At 36.8% G+C, this 22,206-nt stretch overlaps 1 protein-coding gene across 2 annotated transcripts in view; it reads left to right on the top strand.

Annotated features, from left to right (window-relative positions):
• Positions 1-2,101: 2,101 nt before the first annotated feature.
• Positions 2,102-22,206, top strand: part of LOC122300130 (protein SCAI homolog) — a 32,291-nt gene continuing 12,186 nt past the window's right edge. The window contains exons 1-6 of one of the 2 annotated variants that reach the window (XM_043110556.1): positions 2,103-2,563; positions 3,713-4,100; positions 14,217-14,423; positions 16,957-17,178; positions 17,307-17,373; positions 18,840-19,064. In XM_043110556.1, coding sequence (XP_042966490.1) covers positions 2,421-2,563; positions 3,713-4,100; positions 14,217-14,423; positions 16,957-17,178; positions 17,307-17,373; positions 18,840-19,064 — 1,252 coding nt within the window. In that variant the 5' untranslated portion in view covers positions 2,103-2,420. Of the gene's footprint in view, positions 2,564-3,712; positions 4,101-14,216; positions 14,424-16,956; positions 17,179-17,306; positions 17,374-18,839; positions 19,065-22,206 lie in introns of both variants that reach the window. The other variant, XM_043110557.1, reaches the window with a different exon arrangement.

Raw genomic sequence — 22,206 nt, 5'->3', positions numbered from 1 at the left:
TTTAAAACCATATTTAAAATATCCATTTATAAAAAGTTAATAATCAACACCAAATTTTTTTGTAAAAATATCCAAACATTTGAATTACAAGTTTTGACCTTGAATCAAAATATTTCCAATAATTCCAAAAAATCAAGTCTTACTTCTAACATATTCATAACAACATTCTAAGACCAACCATGCTTTAAATCATTAAACTAAAGTCACCAAAATCACAAAATAACTTTTGGAGATTTGGTTTTACACTTAGTCCAAAAACATAAACTTTTTTCTTAACTAGTTTTGATCAACCTCTTGATCCATGACTTAAAAAGATGCAATCTTCAAACTAAAATATCACATGGTTTAAAAATATGTTCTAAAGAAGATCTAACCATCAAAATTAAAATCACATGGCTAAAAATCAATAAAACATGGATATAACCCAAAAACATCAAAACTCCATAATCTTCTTGCATAGAAAAACCATATCTTTGAAATTAATACTAAATATTTTCAAAATAATATTCAAACATGAAAATAAGAGACTTAGGATTATCATATAAAAATATCAAAACCTTTAGAGTAAGATCAAATCACGAAATATTCAAACTTTCTCCAAATAAAAACTATTTTTCCACTTCCAGTTTTCAAGTTTCTAGATCTAAGAAAATCTATCATCAAAAGCTTTAGTCATGCAACAAAACCTCAATGAACACTCTTAAACACATGCTAACAATACTCCATAAAAGGTTCGGATCAAGATATGTCCAATAGCTTGGTTAAAAATTCCAAAACATAACATACTCTCCAATTTCACGCTCAAAATGACCTTTCCATAATTTAAAATACTTTTGACCAACCAAATGACCATGGAATGATACGAATAATATATCTATAGAAACTATACTCAAAGATGAACAACTTTTATGAGGAGTCATCGTGTGAAAATACTTACAAAGGGTAAAAAATCTTCATGTAAAAAGACCTAGAAATCTACCTGAGAGAGCTCTTTTGGGTTTCTCTCTAAGAACGGGGATGAAGAAGTGATTAAAGGGAAATAAGTATATCTTGCACGACTTTAGACTTCTAGAGGGGGAAGATATGAGCTTGAATGACCATTGATTGGATGTGACTATGTGACATAAAGTGGAGAATAGTGACGAGAAAGGACTGTCTGCAGAAGCTGTGAGGTATGAAAGTTGATAAGGTGAGTTTCTTCACCACATCAAGGTACTATTGGGTGTAGCTAAGGGTAATGGATGGTCTAATGGTTACCAAACCCTCATCAACTCACTTCATCTCATTATTACACATTTTTCAAATCCCCATATACTTTTCAAATTTCTATATAAAATATAATAAAAAATTTAACTTTTTCAAATCACAACACACTCATAATATTTAGAACTAATATTCTAATAATATTTTATTCAACTCAACTCAATCAAACATCCAAATCCAACCTTAGGGTCTCTTTGGCAATACAATTATTTTTAAATATTTTCAAATATTTATTTTAAACATCACTCAAAGATAAAATACTTTTTAATTTTAAAATTTTAACTTTTTTACCAAATTATTACTTAATAATGATAAATTTTCTAAACTTTCAAATAAAAACTACTTTTTTAAATTTTAAAACAAAAATTATATTAAAAAATTATATTTTTTTAAGTTTATAATATTTTTATTCAACTTTTTCTTTATTTATTTATTTTATTCAACTTTTTCTATTCAACTTTATTTCTTTATTTCTTTCTTTATTCAACTTTTTTTATAATATTTCTTTTTTTTATTCAACTTCTTTTATTCAACTTTTTCTTATTTTTTTAAAATCTAACAAAATATTTTAATTAAAAAAATTTCATTACTATTAATGAGTATACTAAATTATTTTACAACAAAAATGCTTTGCTTATACAGTTATGGGTTTTAATTGGATTCTGATTTTTTTATTTCTTTTTATTTAATGATTAAGAAAGTATTTTTTAATAATTTTATAAATTTTTTTAAAAAATATTTAAAAATATAAAAAATAAAAAAATAATAAAAAAATAAAAATCTCTCTCGGAACCGAGCTCGTGGTACGTTGGATGCAGCACACTGCCCATTTTACAAAACGAAAATGAAAGCCATACGAGTGTTTTCAAACAAGTTGACAGTACACACTGAACTTCTCTAGGTTATATTTCTTACGCGGTAAACCCTGTACGTACGGATCCTCCAGTGGAGGAAATTGGTCGGTTCGTCCGCATCCGACTCGTTTTCTCCGTTCGAATCGACCGGAAATCATCCTGCAAACCTACATCTTTTTCCTTTTGCTCCTATTCGCTATTCTATGGGGTCAAAATCACATTGATATTGATCGAAGCGGTCCCCATGATGCGACGAGCATTATAAAAGAAAAAAAGGAGGAAGAATTTTCAGAGCTCCACAAAATGTCGCATTCGACGAATTCGAACTGTAACAGTAACAGCAACAGCAACGTTATTCCGGTGACCGAAGTATACTGGTCTCTGGTGGAAAAGGCCGACAAGAAGTTCTCCAAGATCAGGGATTTGCCCCATTACCAACGCAACAGGTTCTTTTACTTTACCTTCTTTTTTTCTCAGTGGTCAAACAGAAACCTCTTTTTATTTCAATTCGATCAAATAATATGAATGCAACTGTGATTTGCGACTCTGATTTCTTATACCGGAGATAGGGAACAGTACCTCAATTTGGAAATTATTACGCCCTTTTTTGTTCTCGTGTTTTCACATCTTGTTTAATTTGAATATTTCTTCGGACGGAAAACGATACGCAAGTCACTCTTTCAATATCTAGAAGCAACTCATTGCAGTAATCTGCTATATCTGTAGTCTTCACAAACTAATATGAACTTAGACCCAGTTTGATTTCACATATGATCTCAACCCATCTCAGCGCATTTTATCTCATCTTAACATTCAAATATCATTCAAATACAAACATTTTTCAATTTCAAATTTTCATTTAATCCATAATCATTACAATTTTTTCAAACTTCCAAACAAAACACAAAACAATTAAATTTTTTCAAATTTCAAAACAAAAATAATATTATAACAATATTTTAATTTTATAATATTTTTATTCAACTTTTTATCTCTCGTTTTTCAAAATCTTATAAAATATCTTAATTCAAACTATTTTACTATTATTTACAAATTTTTCATCTCATCTCATATGTGTAATCAAACAAGGCCTTAGAATCAAATCGTAGCGGTATGTTTTTGAAGACCACTGCTCTAATGTTGCGTTAGGCCTAGTCGAGTGGGAGGCTTTTTGGCTGATCCTAGCTACACAAGATAAAGTTTTAGTTTGCAAAATTTACAAAGGCGTACTCTCTAATTTTCTACAAGCCAATTGTTTTTACCATCCAAAAGTGTGCCAAAAGACTGTGCGAGAGGTCAACATACAATGTGTGAACAATCTACTAAGTTGCAACTAGATCCATGATTTGATAAATTAGAAATCATATAAATTATATATATGTATATATATAAAATATAAATAGATCATGTCTTGTGTCCTGGAATCAAAATAAAAAAAGATAAAATACCGGCCCATATTTTGTGATTTGGAATAAGTCTTTCTCTAGAAAATATCAATTTATTCCTATAAGTAACATCCAGCATTTTGAAAGTTTGTGCCTTTTTTTGCCCTTAATTTACGAAGTACTTGTCATGTGTCTCTTGCTTTGTGGTAGGTATGATGTGTACTTCTATAAGGTATTTAAGGTCTACACGCAGTTGTGGAAATTTCAACAGGAGAATCGGCAGAAGCTAGTGGAGGCGGGGCTCAAGAGATGGGAGATTGGTGAGATTGCATCTCGGATTGCACAACTTTATTTTGGGCAGTATATGCGGACAAGTGATGCGAGTTACTTGTCAGAGTCATATATATTCTATGAGGCAATATTGACTCGGGAGTACTTCAAGGAGGGATTGTTCCAGGATGTCAATCTTGCGAACAAGCAATTGAGGTTTCTTGCTAGATTTCTTGTGGTGTGTTTAGTCTTGAACCGGCGAGAAATGGTTCACCAGCTGGTTAACCAGCTGAAATTGTTGGTTGATGAGTGCAAGAGGACATTCCAGGTCTTTTAACTTGTTCACTTCCTTTTGCATGCCATCTTTGTCAACTTCCATGCCTTTTGTGGTTTTTAGCTTTATTATTTTATTGATTACTCTCATTGTGATTTGTATTGACAACTCATGAAATTTAAGTGTTCGTTTTGTTTCATGTAGACTATTTTTCTTATGATTCTATTCTAAGCATTGAAAATTTGAACATTTAACAATGAGAGAGTTATGTTTACAAATGTTGCTAAACCATGGGAAATGCTAACATTGTTAATTTTACGTTTGGTTCTCCCATGGAAATTGGAATTCTTAAAGCTCTTTGTTCTGTTTTTGGTTTTTAAACTTCATTTGCACAAACACGTCTTGGTGAATGAGATTATTCTAGGAAGTGAGGGCATTATCAAGAATATTCATGAATGAGAACTACATTATCCGGAGTTGTGTCAAAAGTGACTGCCTTGTGTGTTTACGGACCATTTCCCTATTTTGCTTGACAGTGGTTGTATTTGTGGGGGTTGGAGGTATTTTATGTTTGAAAACATGTAGTTAGGACTTGATGGTTTTGTCGATAAGGTTAGGAGCTGGTAGTCTTCTTATGAGTTCATGGGTTCTCCAAGTTTCATTCTTGCTAGTAAGCTTAGAGCATTGAAGTGCGACTTAAAGAAGTGGAATGCGAAAGTTTTGGTAATATCAATGATCAAAAAAGTTCTCTTATGTAGGAGGTGTTACAGGTTTTGGAGTCTGAGGAGCAGCATGAAGTTCCTTCTGAGGAGGTCCTATGATATGAACCCGTATGAATGAAATCTCTTGATTCCACATTCAATTTGAAAACTCACCCAAGAAAGCCAAATCAAGCCAATGGAAAATCTAGACTTGTTGAAGAACTTATTTCATAAACCTACATTACAAGGAGGAACGCTACGAAAGTTGTAATTTGTCTTTGATAAGTTCAAAAGTTTATTAAAGAACAAGATGAGTAAAACTCAACTCACAATGAAAAATATTCATTAAATTTCATGAACTGTGAATAGTGAAGCTACAGTAACTTAAATATTTCTCCCCAAAACAAACTCTAACAAAATACCCTTAGATGGGTACCCCCCTCTAATAAACCCTAGACCGAAAATCACATAAATAATTCCCTTATAGCTGGCACCCCCCTTATTCCTTACATAAAAAGTTCTCTTGAAAACCTTAGTTAATAAAATAACTTTTCCAATAAGCCCTTGACCGAAAATACAAGGCCTTCTCAAAAATCTTAGTTCAATAAAATTAAGACATTTTTTTTTATTTGATCGATAAAAAAATTACATTGATCAAAAGGAGGCAAATGCCCAAGTATATGGGACATATACAAGAGCAATGCCTAGGCGTGCTAATTTAGAGATACAAGGAATTCGTGAAAAGACAAGCCATGGAAATCAATTACAATCGACCAATGAAGCAATGTAATGAAAAACAAATTTCTAAACTCTTCCATTGATCGCTCTTGATATTCAAAGCTTCTTGCATTCCGCTCCCTCCAAATGCACCATCATAGACATACAAGTATGATCTTCCATATGGATGCAATTTGAGAGTTGCCCCGAATACCTCTCCAAGAGGCTAGAAAGTCACATACCTTTTCCGGTATCACCCAAGCTAAACCCAGTCGAGCAAAAACTTCATTCCACAAGGTCATAGCAACCTCACAATGTAGTAATAGATGGTCAGTGGACTCACCACTCTTCTTGCACATTTAACACCAGTCCATAACTATGATGCCACGTTTCCTCAAGTTGTCTATAGTCAGAATCTTCCCCAAAGAGGCTGTCCAAACAAAAAAGGCTGCCTTTGGAGGTGCCTTTGTCCTCCAGATGCTCTTCCATGGGAAAAAATTTGAGTTTTGCATGGTCAAAGAATGATAGAAAGAACGGGTTGTGAAAACTCCCTTCTTAGAAGGGCACCAAAAGACACCTACCCCGGACACCCGAGTGGAGTACACTTGGTCAAAAAACACCGAAAATTCATCCATTTCCCAGTCTTGTGCATCTCTAAGGAAGGAAATGTTCCATTGAGGAATGCCATTGGAGATGATAACTAGATCCGCTATTGATGCCTCTTTCCTTCTATCTACGCCATAGACTTGAGGAAAAACCTCCTTGAATGCCCGTTCACCACACCATAAATCATGCCAAAATTTTACCTTTACTCCATTTCCAACTTTGAAGCAAGTATGTGCGGCATATGTGTCCCAACCTCTTCTAATATTTTTCCAAAGCCCAAATCCATGAGGCCCACTCACCTCATTGGAACGCCAACCTCCTCATGATTTTCCGTGCTTCAAAGCAATGATGGTTCGCCACAAGACCTCCCGTTCATGGTGATATCTCCATAACCATTTGCCCAACAAAGCATTATTGAAAGATTTCATATTCCAAATTCCCAAGCCTCCTTCTTTAATGGGAGAACAAATTGTGACCCATTTCACTAAGTGAAATTTAAACTCGTTCTTTAACCCTCCCCATAGGAAATCATGTTGAAGTTTCTCCATGCGATGAGCCACCTTGGTGGGGAGGGGAGTAGGAGTAATGAGAGGAAGTACGTTGGTAAGTTAGAAAGAGTGCTCTTGATGAGCATCACTCGGCCCCCTTTGGATAAGTACATCTACTTCCAACTGGATAATTTCCTCTCCATTTTTTGTAGCTCCTCATCCCAAATGGATTTTGATTTAAAAGCTGCGCCCAATGGAAGGCCAAGATATTTCATGGGTAGCTGAGATATCTTGCAGTCTAAGATGGACGCCAAACTCTCCACATTGGGTATAAGCCCCATTGGCACTACCTTAGATTTGGCCAAATTCACCTTCAACCCTAATACAGCCTCGAAGCATAATAAGAGAGCCCTCAAAGCTCGAATTTGCTCATGTATGGCCTCGCAAAAAATGAGAGTATCATCAGCAAACAATAAATGAGAGATGTTGAGCGAACCTGAGGCTACCTCACCCACTAAGAATCTTGATAGGAATCCACCCGCCATTGCCCTTGAAATCATCTTACTAAAGGCTTCCCTCACAAAAACAAAGAGAAGTGGAGAAAGGGGATCGCCTTGTCGCAGACCTCGGTAGCTTTTGAAAAAGCCTTTTGACGTGCCATTCACCAGTACAGAAAAACGAACCGTAGAGATACAGTGATGGATCCAAGTACGCCATTTTGTACCAAAGCCACATATCTCAAGTGTATACAGTAAGAATCCCCCAATTGATGTGATCATAAGCTTTCTCCATATCAAACTTGCATAGAAGTCCTGGCTCTCCTGACTTAATCTGACTATCCAGTTATTCATTGGCAATAAGAACTGAGTCAAGGATTTGCCTACCTTGAACAAAGGCATTTTGAGACTTTGAAATCAAGCTTGCCATCACCTTGCTCAACCTGTTCGCCAATACTTAGGATAAAATTTTGTATAACCCACTCACTAGGCTAATGGGACGAAAATCTTTAACCTCTACTGCTCCAAGCTTTTAGGAATGAGTGCTAAAAAGGTTGCATTGAGACTTTTCTCGAATCGTCCACTTTCATGAAATTCATGGAAAACCCCCATGATATCTGCTTTCAGTACATCCTAACAAGTCTGAAAAAAAGGCCATGGAAAAGCCATCAGGGCCTGGAGCTTTGTACCCACCATACCTTTAACTACCCATCTGACCTCTACCTCCTCAAACGGAATTTCAAGTTGTTCCAAAGCTTGCGGATCAAGAACATAAAAAACCAGTCCATCAAGTTTCGGCCTCCACAAAAACTGTTCCAAAAACAACTTATCATAGTAATAGACAATGTGGTCCGAGATTTCGGTTTGGTTGGATGAGGCTGCCCCGTCTATCATCAAAGTTTCTATAGCATTGTTCCGCCTATGTGAGTTGGCTAGTTGGTGGAAGAACTTAATGCTCCTATCCCCTTTCTTCAACCATAAAGCTCGTGATTTTTGTCGCCAATATATTTCTTCCAAAAGATAGATTCGTTCAATATCCGCAATCACTTGAGTTTTACAAGCCCGCTCAGTTTCAGATAGTACCCTCTCCTCTTCCACCCCCTCCAAACCTTTAAGCTCCTCCAAGAGGACAACTTTTTGGCTTTCAACATTACCAAACTCTTGCGCATTCCACTCCTTCAAATCTTTTTTCAAAGACTTTAATTTACAAGCCAGAATATAACTAGAACAGCCTTGAAAATGGTAAGATGACCACCGTTGTCATATTCTGTCCTCAAAGCCATCGCTCTTCAACCACATGTTCTCAAATTTGAAGTACCTTGGACCTCTTCGAATGCCTCCGCAATTCAAAAGGATGGGAAAGTGGTTCGAACATAACCTAGGGAATCTCTTTTGAATGAGGTTCGGATAATAAGTCTCCCAATCCGGTGAGATTGGAAATCTGTCTAGCCTTAACTAAGATGGATGATCTCGGTTGCTAGACCAAGTGAAAGAGCCACCTACAAGAGGAATATCTTGTAAATTTTGTTTAGAGATGAAATTAGAGAAATCTACCATTGGTGGGTTGAAGCCCAAACCACCCGATCTCTCACTTGGAAAACGAGTGACGTTGAAGTCCTCTCTGATACACCATGGTAGGTTCCAGACGCTGCCAATACCAGCCAACTCATCCCATAGTAAACTTTTGGACCAATCAACATTAGGCCCGTAAACTCTGGCGAAAGCCCACTGATACCCATCCATGACATTCTTAAAGGAACATGCTGCTATGTAATCTACCAAAAAATCTTCCATTTTCTCCACCACTCTCCTGTTCCACATTACTAAAATTCCCCCAGAAGCTCCAATGGATGGTAAATAATGCCATCCCACTTGACTACAACCCCACAAACTTCTAATGATATGAAGGGAAATAACCGCCAATTTCGTTTCTTACAAACATACAATATCGACCTTCCATATACGAAGTTGATTTCTAACTATAAGGCATTTATCTTTTTCATTCAGCCCCCTTACGTTCCAAGAAATAATCTTTGGTTTCATAAATCCACGTCCTTTGCTTTCCCCTCGCTCTTCCCCGGTTAGAGCTCTTTCCACTTGCTCCATTATTTACTATCCAGTCAAGTCTTTGGAGTTCTCTTGCTCGCTTCTCCCTAGGTGATCCCAAACTGTTCTTTCTAGTTTCTATAGCTGCGAAGAGGGCAATGAGCTGGTCCTCAAAACCCTCGCATAAAATCCTCACACTGACTTGCATCTGCTGTCCCCACGCTATCTAACTCTCCTTCAATCCCAGAGACATCAAAAGGAACCAACGCCAAAGGGCTTCCCACTGCCTCTGTGTTGGCATCACCACCCCTCTCCTCTGTAGGGTCCTTTTCCAAACTCGAGAGAGGCGTCATTTCAATTGCTGGCACGGTCTGGAGTGGTTTTGTGACTATTGGACCTAAATCGCCGGCATTTTTTGCCTTGAAATCCACCCCAATTTTATTAGAGACTGACGGCGGCGCCGCCGCCGTCGCCTCATCCTCTTCTGGGAGAGTCACCACCTGTTTGCCAGTGCATATGTGGGTTTAGGATTGAGCCTCCTCCTCCCCCTTTTCGATTGAGGCGAAGGAAGTCGTTGCCAACTTGGGACTTCTAGAGTTGAAGCCTCTGCGGCTAATGTTTTTAAGTTTGGCTAATGACGGGACCTTGGTAATAGTGAGGTTTTCGGTTTCTTAAGTTTTTGTGAATTAACTTTTGATGGTTCCTTGTTTTGGGAGACTTTTGAAAGCAATATCTATTTTGGAGTATTTTAATGAAGTTTAAAACTTTTGGGATGTTTACACTTCGGTACCATGTTATTACATTATCACCAGTCTTATGTAGTAAAGAAAATTTTTCCGCTGCGATTTACTGCATACTGCTAGATTATTAGATACATTGCATCTTATCTATCATGTACAAGAGGTATGTAGTCTTGAATTATATGTCCCAATGCTTCAGTTACCATCCAATCCCAAACCCTTGCTAGGGGCGTCACAATTACTTTCATTGCTCTCATTGCCAAGAACCTGGGACTTTGGAGTTAAAAGGATTTTCGTCCTATTAGTCTTGTGAGTGGGGTCTACAAGATAATATCAAAGGTTCTTGCTAATCTTATTAGAAAGTTGATGGAGCAAATTATCTCTAAGCTTGTAACGACCCGGCCCAATAATTCTAAGGTTAGAATATTGATAATTTTTATTGGGCCTAAATTATATTAAATAGATCATATTGGATAAGCCCACGAGTGATAAATTATTGAGGTTAATTAGGAGTTTTAATTAGGCTCAATAACTAGGTTAAATCTCATTTATTATTTTTTTTTATAAGTAAAAATCTCATTTATTATTGAATTAGTTAAACTCCTTTGAGAATTTAAAGATAAGCCATTAGAAATTTATTTCAATTTAAAATTATCACTGATTAAAGTCTCTTATACAGTCTCAATCACTGTCAATCCTACATTAAATGAAACGTTAGATCATGTTTTTAAATTCAAACTCTTTTTTTAGATGATCATGACTGAATGTTCAATAGATTAGTGTCACTACATGTATTAACCGAGTCCAATTCAAACTTATCGACACCCTCTCAAATCTCTCTATAAATATCTCTTTTGTGTGTGTTATTTGGAAAAAAATCATAAACCTCTATAAGTACAGCGGCCGAACCCAAGATCCCCAGTCCAGCACCTTGTGTGTCCCACGTTCACCCCGCCAATAGTCGACTGCCTCATTCCTCTCATAGCATCCCTCATGTTTTCTCTCTCCTTCTAGTTCAAGGGATCGATTTCATGGTGGAAATATCGGATTAACACTACGAGGTGAGTAGATTGATCATAAATTAGAATTAGCATACGTTAGGTAGTTATATATATTATTATTAAAGCCAGTTCTTTGAAATTCAGTGTTTACGTATCGTGTATGTCATGATATTTGCAAGCACGTCATTCATCATGTTTTATTATGCATATTATAGTTGTGTATGTATTATACATCTCATGCATCTTACGTTGCATATGACACATAAGTTTTCATAAGATCAAATGTAAGATCAGAACAGTTTGAGAAGATGACCATTTAGATGCATGATACCAATGCTATTTATGGGTGGATATGCAAGCTACATAGCTAAGCGTGGTCTACCATAGTATGCTAGAAAACTATTAGCGACTCTCCTTGCAGTTGCGATATATGGGGCTAGTGCACAACCTTGCACATAGGGTTAAGTGTGTGGGCTAGTATGATAAGTGAGATAAGTCATGCATATGTCTTAGCATACGTATAAACAATCATGATTTTAAGTTCTCATAATGAAATATTTTATAAAAAATCTTATGTTAAGTGTGTTTATGTTATGATGGGTTTCTTACCGAGTCATCAACTTATTTTAGTTGTTTTATATTTTCAAACCACCTTAGTTCAGAATATTTATGATGGTAGAGCTGTAGGGCGGGACTTAGTCCAGTGAGATATGACAGTGGCCTAGATCATTTACAAAGATTTTAAGTTATGATTTTAAGACATGAACTTTGAGAAATTTTAATAAATGCTTCCGCGCACTCATTTATGATTTCAGTATTTTAATACAAACTGACTCTATTTATTATAAGGAATCTTTGTACTTGGTGCTTCCTTTAGAATAACAAAACAAATATATTTTTAAGTCAAGTTTAGTAGTAGCACTTTGGCACCTGTGATTTTCTAAAAAAAAATCTTTCTTTACTATGGGGAGCGGGGTGTTACAAAGTCTCAAAATGCCTTTTTTTGGGAGAGACAAATTCTTGATTTGGTGCTTATCGCTAATGAATGCCTAGACAATCAAATGAAGGAGGGTGTTCCTGGTGTTCCTTGTAAGCTCGATTTGGAAAAAACATTTGATCATGTGAATTGAGAATTCCTTCTCTACATGCTTGGGAGATGCAGTTTTGGGGAAAGGTGATGTTCGTGGATTAGGCATTGTGTTTCTAGTGCTTGACTCTTGGTGTTGGTTAATGGTAACCCTGCTGGTTTTTTCCGTAGCTCACGTGGTTTGAGACCCTATGCCTCCTTTCCTTTTTGTCATTATTATGGAGGCTTTGGGTCGGATGGTGGAGGCTGCTATTGGGGGAGGGTTTCTTTCAGGTTTCTTGGTTAGTAATGCTATTAATGGGTATTACACTTCCGCATCTTCTTTTTGCAGATGACACTCATTTTTTGTGATGTGGATCGTGGTTAGACTCAAGCCTTAGGGACTGTGTTATTATGTTTTGGAGCTATATCAGGCTTGAAGGTGAATTTTGGAAAGTTAGAGATGGTTCTGGTGGGGGCGCTGTGTAACATTGTTACATTAATAGTTTGGCACGTTTGTTGGGTTGTAAAATTGCTTCTTTACCCCTGAAATAGTTGGGGGCGCCTTTTAAGGCTAGTGCTATTTGGGATGGAGTTGAGACCAGGCTATCTGGTTGAAAGTGGCTATATTTATCTAAAGTGGGGCAAACTTACTCTTAGCAAGAATACCCTTTCCAATCTCCTCACTTACTTTCTATCCTTGTCTCCATTGCTTGTAGGGGTGGCCAACTGGATTGAGAAGTTGTTTCATGCTTTTTTATGGGGTGGTATGGGAGAGGAAACTAAATTATCTTGTTAGCTGGGATAAAGTTTGTTCTCCTAGTTTGGTTGGAGGGTTGGGGTTATGTAATTTGAGGATCTTTAATAAAGCTTTAGTGGGGAAGTGTCTATGGAGATATCAATCGGAAGGAGAGTCGCTTTGGAGGGAGGTCATTGGTTGGAAGTATAGAAGTACTTTTTTTTTTTTTTGTTGTTTTTTTTGGGGGGGGGGGGGGGGGGGTTGGTGTTCTAATGAAGTTCGGGGGTTTTATGGTGGGAGTCTTTGGAAGTTCATTAGAAAGGGCAAGGAGAGTTTTGTTAGTCATGTTAGTTATGCTGTTGGATAGGGATCTAGGATCCGTTTCTGGTTTGACATTTGGTGTGCTGATCGAGCCCTCAATAGTGTGTTTTTGGCTATCTTTCGATTGGCTTCAGATCAGTTTGCTGCTGTATCTGATTTTTTGTGTCCTTCTAATGGCTCGATTCAGTGGGATATTTGTTTAACTAGAGTTGTTCAGGATTGGGAGATCGACGAAGTTTAAGCTTTCTTCAGCTTTTTGTGGTAATGATAAGGATAAGATGTTATTGGAAGTCCCAGGGGTGTAGAAAAAGCTCACTTTGTTGACTTTTCAGATAGCTTATCCTTGGAAGTGTATTTGGAGGTTTCATGTGCCTTCAGTTGCTTTTTTCATTTGGACTGCCTCTCTTGGGAAAATTTTGACGATAGATAATTTAAGGAAGCGGGGTATTATAGTTATGATTGGTGTTTCATGTGTAAAAGGAATGAGAAACAGTGGATTATGTACTTTTGCATTGTGAGGTGGCAAGGGCTTGGTAAGATGGCATTTTTTGTAGAATCGAGCTTGGCTTGGGTGATGCCTTTGAGAGTGAATGATCTTTTTGCGTGTTGGACTGGGCTCCATGGTTGTTCTCAAGTGGATGCGGCTTGGAAGATGGTTCCTTTGTGTCTTATGTGGTGCATTTGGATGGAAATGAATGAGTGGTGTTTTAATGATAAGGAGTGTACTTTACCTATCAAAAAAAAAAAAAAAATGATAAGGAGTGTACTTTGGAGCAACTTTGAACTTTCTTTGTGCCCTCTTTGTTGTTTTGGTTTTCTGCTTTAGTGATTAATGGAGCTTCTGTTCATGATTTTCTAGTGTCGCTTTCTGTTTTTGTGTTTTCTGTTGTATACTTTCTCTGTACATGGGCTTCACCTATACATTTGTTTGTAATAAAATTACTTCTTACATATAAAAAAATATGCTCCTGAATGACAAAACAACATCGTTTATGATACTGGAACAGATCCTAAACCATTGGATTTGTTTTTGAATTTCAGTTGATCCAAATGTAGATGATGGATTTATGTCTTCAAATGCTATTAGAATACTTATAAAAAAAAAGAATACAAGGGAAGCCAAAAACCAGTCACTTTTATTGTAGTTTAGCAACACAGCCTAGTATGTTTTAAATTTCCACAATTGGGCAACTTACATTTGTTTGTTTACAGATAGATTTGACTGTATTTGCATCATTTTGTTTCCAGGAAACCGACTTTAAAGAATGGAGGCTGGTGGTTCAAGAAATAGTTAGATTTTTGAAAGCTGACACAGCTTTCATGAACATCAGGCCCTTGAGATATAGTCTTTTTGTGGACCCTCATCCTGATTCAATACCGCATCTTCTACCATCTATTGCAAGGAGAAACTTAAGATTACGAGATGCGATATTGAGCAGCTACCATACTAATGAGGTATTCCTATTGAGGTTTTTCTTTTGGTTTTCTCCACTAAAGAAATCAGGTATATTTTGGAGGTTAATTGTGTTTACATCCCCTATTCTTTAACGGACTCACTTGGTTCTTTAATTTTCCTAATGACTCCCAGGTGGGTTACCAACTGTTCCAATCCAACAATTCATCCCACTTCAATCTAATTTACTAACTGCCAACTTTTTTATTTTACCCATACCCACTACATTTCCAAATTTCCCTTGGATGGCATATGCAAAGGTCAAATACTAATGCTTTGTTAGCATATAGGCTACCATGGACTAGGACTTTAGAGCAGGCCTTTGCTCCATTATAGCAGGATCCACAAATGGAAGGTCCATTTGTCCTCGCAAAGATGTGGATCTAACATGATTCGTCATTGTGATTCCAATCTAAAAAGATTTTCTTTATCTGCGTTACTTGATTCACTGTGTTGCATTTTCTATGAAATGATTACATAGGTGATGGCTTTTGCTAGCTTTTGGGTTTAGCTATATGTTGGCACATTGGCTTTTTGTGTGGGTGGGACAATGTTGTTTTCAGTTGACAATGATAGCCCAATCCTTACAAGTACAGATGGAATTTGGGTTGATGCAGAACGAGAAAAACTGATTTGATTAATGCAACTTATAAAACTACACTCTTGTTAGTATTGGACCATGTATATGGATGCAAAGATGCCCACCAAAGGTGTGATGAGGTAAGGGCCAGTGGTGTTCTCGGTTGCCAAGGTAGCCCAATTCATGTTGTCAACTTTGATGGGTGTGAGATTTCTGGAGTTGTTACTGATGTTAAACGGGTGATGTTTGATTCATGTGTGGCCGCGAATGCAGAGACAGAACACGGGGCCATTTACCCGTTGTTTTAAATTTTTTATCTTAATACTTATATTGGCCAGATATGCTCTCTCCATGCGAATAAAGTGGTATTGTTGACTCTAAAGAAGTAAGTGAAGGATTGTTAGTATGTACCTCCGGTATTGTAGCATTCTCAGTCCCGGTCTTCCTAATGCGGGTTCTTTGGTCCTAATAGGTTGCCAAACTACGAGGAGAGTTTCGGCTAAGCCCAGTCCCACACTTGACTTCAATGAACCCATTTGCATTTATACCCACAACTCATTTGAATAATTGAAAATTAAGGGCTCGTTTGGCCACTTGGAGTATCCCAAAATTCTATGAATAGTAGTGAAATGGTTTGAGTTAAGATATTTTATTGGGTTTTGGGAAAAGAGAGAAAAAAGTTGAATAAAATTACTAGAGTTAAAAAATTGTTTGAATATAATTTTTATTTTGAAGTTTGTAAAAGTTGTATTAGTTTTTGTGTTTTGTTTTGAAGATTTGAAATTGAAAAGTGTTTCATGTTTGAGTATTTTTGGGAATGAAACTATGAGAAGTTTTGAGGATTTTGTGTCTCATCTTTGTCCAAATGAGCCATAATTTTTTTAGTAACTCTTAATCATTTGAAATAACTTAAAGGGGTAGCAACAATTAAGGAGGCTTGGTCCCCTAATAAAAAAAACTTTCCATGATAAGAAATCTTGGTTCCATCTTTGCTTGGATGTTGTGAGGCTTTTGTAGCAGTTAATGATGGATGAATGGTTGGTGGCTAGGAATTAAATGGGTTTTCCATGTTTGGATATGAATGTTTTGAAATTCTGGATAGTGGCTGTTGCAGGCTATAGCAGGTTGGAGTGGCCTTGGGTGTGAGTCCAAGAAGTATGGGTGGCTTCTCTTGGCTGTTGGATAGTGTGGGTTCGGTTAGGTACCAACATTTAGGTGGGGGTGATATGGGGATTTACAATATTGTATGGGGGAGATTTGATATTTTTAAGGTAGAAGGATGGCTTGTGGCATTAGTTATGTGTATGGGGATTCTTGTTAGTGATTTGTGCTGACCATGGTGGATTTTAGAATTTTGGGCTTTTCAATGCTATCAACTTCCGGTTTACCCGTAAGCCTTTGTTTCACTCAGTCTTTTGCCTGCCATTCGCTCTGCAAATGCTTCGCTGCTTTCTCTCCGGCTTGCTGCTTTGTTTATTGTGTCACAGTAAAGTCGGTTCGGAGGGGGCTCGGGGGGATGTGCCCCTCTGAAATGAATGGATTCTTTCTGTTAAGAGAAAGTTGTTAGGCGGGAGTAGGGTTCATCCCTCATTTCCGTAGGAACTGGAGAACAATGTGCTGTAGTACTTTGGAGGGTTGTTTGGGCCATGGGAGTTTTTGGGGCTTGTGGCCGTAATTATAATAGAAACAACCAATTTCATTAATGTATGTTGGATTAAATAGTCTGGCTATCACATTTCAGTGATTGGAACAATCAAATATTATGTTACTGATAAAAAAAATGAACAATCAAGTATTATGTAGTTGTCCTTAGAAATGGCCCCTCACAAAGTGGGATATAATTTTCCCCAGTTTATAATGTATGCCTTTCAGTAAATTAATTTTCCTACTATCGCTCCATAGAGCATTCTAAGCTATGCTCTAATTTCTCTCTTATTGTATTTGTTCTTCCTCAGGTCAAGTTTTCAGAACTTACTCTCGACACTTTTAGGATGCTTCAGTGTCTGGAGTGGGAGCCTAGTGGCTCTTTATACCAGCCGAGTTGTACAAGAATGGGCCAAAATGGTGCCCCAGGGTCTTGTCGTATGAACTATTCCCAGAATATCACCGATCCTACTTTGCCACCTAACCCACGGAAAGCCGTTTTGTACCGCCCATCTGTGACACATTTCATTGCGGTAAGTAGTACGCTATATGCAATCTAGCACAATGATAAAAATATTAGCTTAGGAGCTTTGGGAGGCTTAGGTTTAATGCTTTTTCCAGCATTTAGAATGTTTCATGTGATTATGCTTTCTTTGGACAGGTTTTGGCCACGGTTTGTGAGGAGCTCCCCCTTGATGGGATTCTCTTAGTATATTTGTCAGCTTCAGGTTATTGAAATTTTAGGATAAATTACAATTCCTATGGTTTGGGTCGATTCTATCAACACCTCCCAACTTTTCAATTTTTCAAATTCCACCGTTTTGATATCAACTTTTCCTAATGATCCACTTCCATTCCCATTTCATTTTGTTATTAGCAACAATACTTATAAAAGTTATATTAGTAGCAACATTTGTTTTTGCATTACAGTTATTCTCACACCAAGTATCAAATTTTCAATTATCCACCGTATCAAAATGGATGATCTTTTACTTCCAAGGCAGCATTATCACCAACTTTTTGCCTTGTTCTCAAAAACACTAAAGAACACTCTAAACAGAGCTTGACTCCACCCACCAACATACCACACAGAAATGAAATTATAGCCACAACAAAGGTCATGACAAGCGAATACACAACCAAGGGATAGCAACATCATGTGGATTAAATGCACAGAAACTAAACCCAAGAAAAGATTTGCATGTGACAATCTGCACAAATCGAAGCCAAAATAACCCAAGCCTAATCCTCACATTCCTTTCTGATCCATAAAGCAACAAATTTATTATCAAACCACAGAAAATCTACAGCAAATAAACCTGGCTCGTTTGGTTACACAGTTCAGATGAGATGAGATGAGATGTTTTGTTGAAAGTTGAATAAAATATTGTTATAATATAATTTTTTAATATTAGTTTTGTTTTGGGATTTGAGAAAGTTGAATTGAATTTGGGAAAGTTCTAATGATCATATAAGATGAGATGAGATGAGATAGTTTGGTTTTGTATAACCAAACCAGCCCTCAATATCCCACCTTGACCACAAATGACTTGCACACATCTAGCCACAACAAAACAGAGGCAAGCCAAGGAAAGACTGAATAGAAATTGCTAATCGCCGCCTGGGGGGGTGGGGGTTAATCCAGTTAGTATTATGTAATGAGAAAGCAACACTGTGAATGAAAGAAGAGAGAGCAAAGAGGAGAGAGATGTGGGGTGTGCTGTAGAGTTTTGGTGGAATGGAACAATTGGTGAGCTTTGTGGCCTGTGTCCTGCATGTTCCTTTTTGTGAGGGCCTTTTGTGGTGTGATGTCACAAACTCAGAAAAGGAATCAAAAGAGCCCTTCATTACCAATATCTGCTCAATTTAATGCCCCTCGAGAGGTCCTAAACTTTAAAATGAATGAAACGTAGAAATGTTGGATTTGGATGTGAGGATAATTAGAATAGAAAAAAATGATCTTAATAATTAAACAGAAGTTGGATGGAGTAAATTGGCAAGAAAAGTTGATATTGTAGGATGTTAAATAAGAAAATCCAGGAGTGTTGATAGAATTGACCCAAACCATTTGTGTGCAGGTGGATTTTACCCTAAATTCAACTTGTTTCTTAACTCATGGTTTCCACTTTTTTATTTATTTGCACTTTAAGCCTTTAAAGTCTACATGCTTCTCATGTTGTTCGAGTTGCTTCAGGAAGTGGTGGACTTGCTATTTCATCTCCAAGGGGTGCTGAAACTTATGTAGACGCAAAAGGGAATTGTGCCAGGAAGTTTCAGTCGGATGCTATCTATACTGATGAAAACTCTATTTCACCTTTCAGCCTCAATTGTGATAGCTTGAACCCTTCTTCCCTGCGAAGTCAAGGAGATTATACGAACTCCCCTGGCTGCTTACAATTTGGAGCTCGTGGAAATGGAGGTACTTCTTGGATCTTTAATGAATGCCAGATCACATCCCATTTATCGAAATGCATTCTCAACCTTGCATTATTTTAAAAAAACCATGCCTTTGGTGGAAATCTAGGAGGTCGTGTAAGTGATATTTTGTAAAGCCTTGAAACTTCCACACAAACTTTTTGCGCATGACATTTGATTATTGAGACATATAATGGATTAATGCTAGAAGCAGGGAAAACATTAGACTTTATTATTTTTGATGTAATTAAAAAGAGAAATTGGGGAATCTTCATGGTGGATGATGGGCATTCATGTTCAATGTCAATATGTAGTTGTAGATTAGATTTGAGCATTTCAGAATTTCTTACAGTCAGCCAAACCCTCTTCTTAAATTGGGTTTTTGGGCTTCCCCTATTTTAAAGGCTTATCATTTATAGGAAGAGAAATAGTTCTTCATTCACATAGTTTATTAAAATTTTGTTCTTTTGTAATCTTTTAATTATTTTTTATCAATTCTTTGTCACACCATTTGTGTCTTAAAGCTTGTTTCCTGGTGTTGAGGCATAATAGCAGCTTGATTTCTAAAATTCCATTTACTTATTAACTTGAAACCTTGCCAATTTGTTCAGTTAGAAACCCTAATATATCCTTTTCTATTAGTGAAACTTGAATGTACGTTGTAATGGACTGAGCTTCTATGATTATCTTGTCTCCTTCTCCATTGCTAGTTGGGTGTTCCTCTTGTATGCTACCTGTCTACTTGGGCTCTGATTTTAGAGTTTTAATAAAAACTTCAATTACCTAGCAAAAAAACATATCCGTTTTTCTTAGTGAAACTTGGCAGTATCACCTATATCAACCAGAGCTCCATTTTGTAGCGTTTTCAAAATCTCCATCATACAAAACAGAAGATAATTCATTAGATGAGCTGTCCTTCATTTTGTTTTAGTTTTTTGGGTTTGGAAATTCTGATTTAACTTGCCAATTTGAATTTATTCATTACCAGAAGAAAAATCAGTTTGCATCTAAGCTTAGTGGGAAGAGGTGTTGTATGTGAAATAGTGGAGCTAGTAAATTAGTTTTTCCTTCATTGTTTGGTTGCCTGGGAATATGGCCTGTTGTATGTTCTCACATGGGGTTATGTGGGTTATGTCCAGTATTGGTTGACACATTGGTCTGTTGGGATGGGATCTTCAGCAAGCATTATATAGTCTTGGGTTGTAAGGTGTTCCCACGTATGCTTAAGCAGTGTTTATTATGGGAGGGGAAAGGAAACAATTTTTGAGGATCATGAAAATTCATTAATGGATTTGAAGCATTAGTGACTAAGATCATTCCATCAGATTATTCAGATAGCACTGATTGGTTGCTTTACTTTTACATATTTGATTGAAATTTAATTAAAAACTCAGAGAAGCTAATTTATTTTATTATTTTTTCTGTTTAGTTTGTGTATATCCCTTTCACCCCCCTCCCTTCTAACAGTTGCAATTTACGTCCTCCCAAATGAGATTTTATAGTGTTATGTGGATTCTCAAGAACTTGATAGGTAGCAAACCCGATAGTTTGATGCAGTATAAAGATTGTGATACCAAATCTAATGGCGAAATTTATTGACAGCAATTTTTTGGGGTTTAGGAAGAGCTAATAGAGTTAAGGTTTGTGATGATAAATGTAGGAAAACTTAAGGATTTTGGTTTTTACCATGGAGTAAAACAGTGCATTTGCTGTGGGGGCAATACAAAGAAGAGAATTTAAGTTTCCAGGTAGTTGATATGGGTGTTGTGAATAGTACCAGTAAAATTTTGGATTCTTGGACCATTGAAATTTTTGGGTTGTTGGGGGAGCTTTTTGATTGATGAATTGTTCCGGGGGTTTACTATATTTGGGCTTTCAGGACAGATGGGGAAAGTGATTCATATATGGGTTTGCTGGAAAGGATTCTAATTGCTGGAAAAAGGACTAACAAGAAGAACGATTTTATGAGTGACACGTAGTTTTCAGAAGCATCACATCTAGCTTTCTGTAGCATTACCCATTTGGGAAGAATTATATCTCTCAAAGTTCTTGCTGTCAAATTTTCATAGAAATACTTTATCATTTATTTTGCTATAATACATGAAAGCTTTTTTTGTAGGCTATTGCTAGTCCTACAAATCCTAAGATAATTAAATAATATAGAAATATAATTAAAATAGAAAACTACTAATGGAGCTTGAAAAAAATGAAAAAAAATAAAAATAGTCTCTGGGTTTTGAAAAAAAATGGTCCCTAAACTGACAAAATAATTAAATAATCCCTTTGTTTAACCTTCTTTTAAAAAACTCATTCCCCTAGTTTTAACCCCACTTGTGCAGCGGGAGTGGGGTTTTCCCTGGTAGGGTGGTGTGTAGGGTGGAGCTGGCAACACCTCCATCTCTCCTGCACAAGTAAGGTGGCAAGGGGAAGGGGTGATGGGAACTCAAAGGGATGGTTTTCTCTGTGTGCTTTAGTTTTGTTTATATATTTTTATTTTTTCATCTTTTTTCTTTTTAATATGTGGCATGTCACATGTTCACCATGGACTTGGTGGCATTCCACGTTGGCGTTTCCATTCTGTGTTGGATGGAAACCTAAGGGGTTAAACTCACAACAATCTTTTTAGTTTACGAACCATTTCTTTCTTGGATGGCAAATTATATTTCTATGCTGAACTTTTCTATATTGGTGAATGGAACTCGCAAGCTTAAGAGCTGTTCTATATTAGTGAATGGCACTCACTAGCTTCTTCAACAGCTCTCATGGTTTGAGATAGGGAGACTCTAGAAAGATTTTAGCAGCTCCAGTCAATGAGGGTTTTCACTTTGGCTTTTCTGTGGGGGCAAGTGATCTTGGTGTGTTTAACATTTCTCCTCTATTGTTTCTAGATGATACCTTGATCTTTTATGGGGATTTCTTGTGATGGGTTTGGGGAGCAATTCAGGGCATTGTTTATCACTATTGAGGAGGGTCAGTTTCAATCCCCTAGATCTGCTTCTAGGAAAAAGAGGGAGTTGAAGCGTCAATTATGACGGATGGGAGGGGAGCACTAGCAAAGGTAGATCCAAGGGAAAGGCTGTTTCTTCCCATGAAGCCGAAAATTCTTTCTTGGAACGTTCGGGGTCTTAATGATTCCAATAAGCGTT

The sequence above is a fragment of the Carya illinoinensis genome, chromosome 2, assembly GCF_018687715.1.
Source record: "Carya illinoinensis cultivar Pawnee chromosome 2, C.illinoinensisPawnee_v1, whole genome shotgun sequence".
Lineage (NCBI taxonomy): Eukaryota > Viridiplantae > Streptophyta > Magnoliopsida > Fagales > Juglandaceae > Carya > Carya illinoinensis.
The sequence above is the reverse complement of the archived record's forward strand: the minus strand, read 5'-3'. Positions and strand labels throughout refer to the sequence as shown.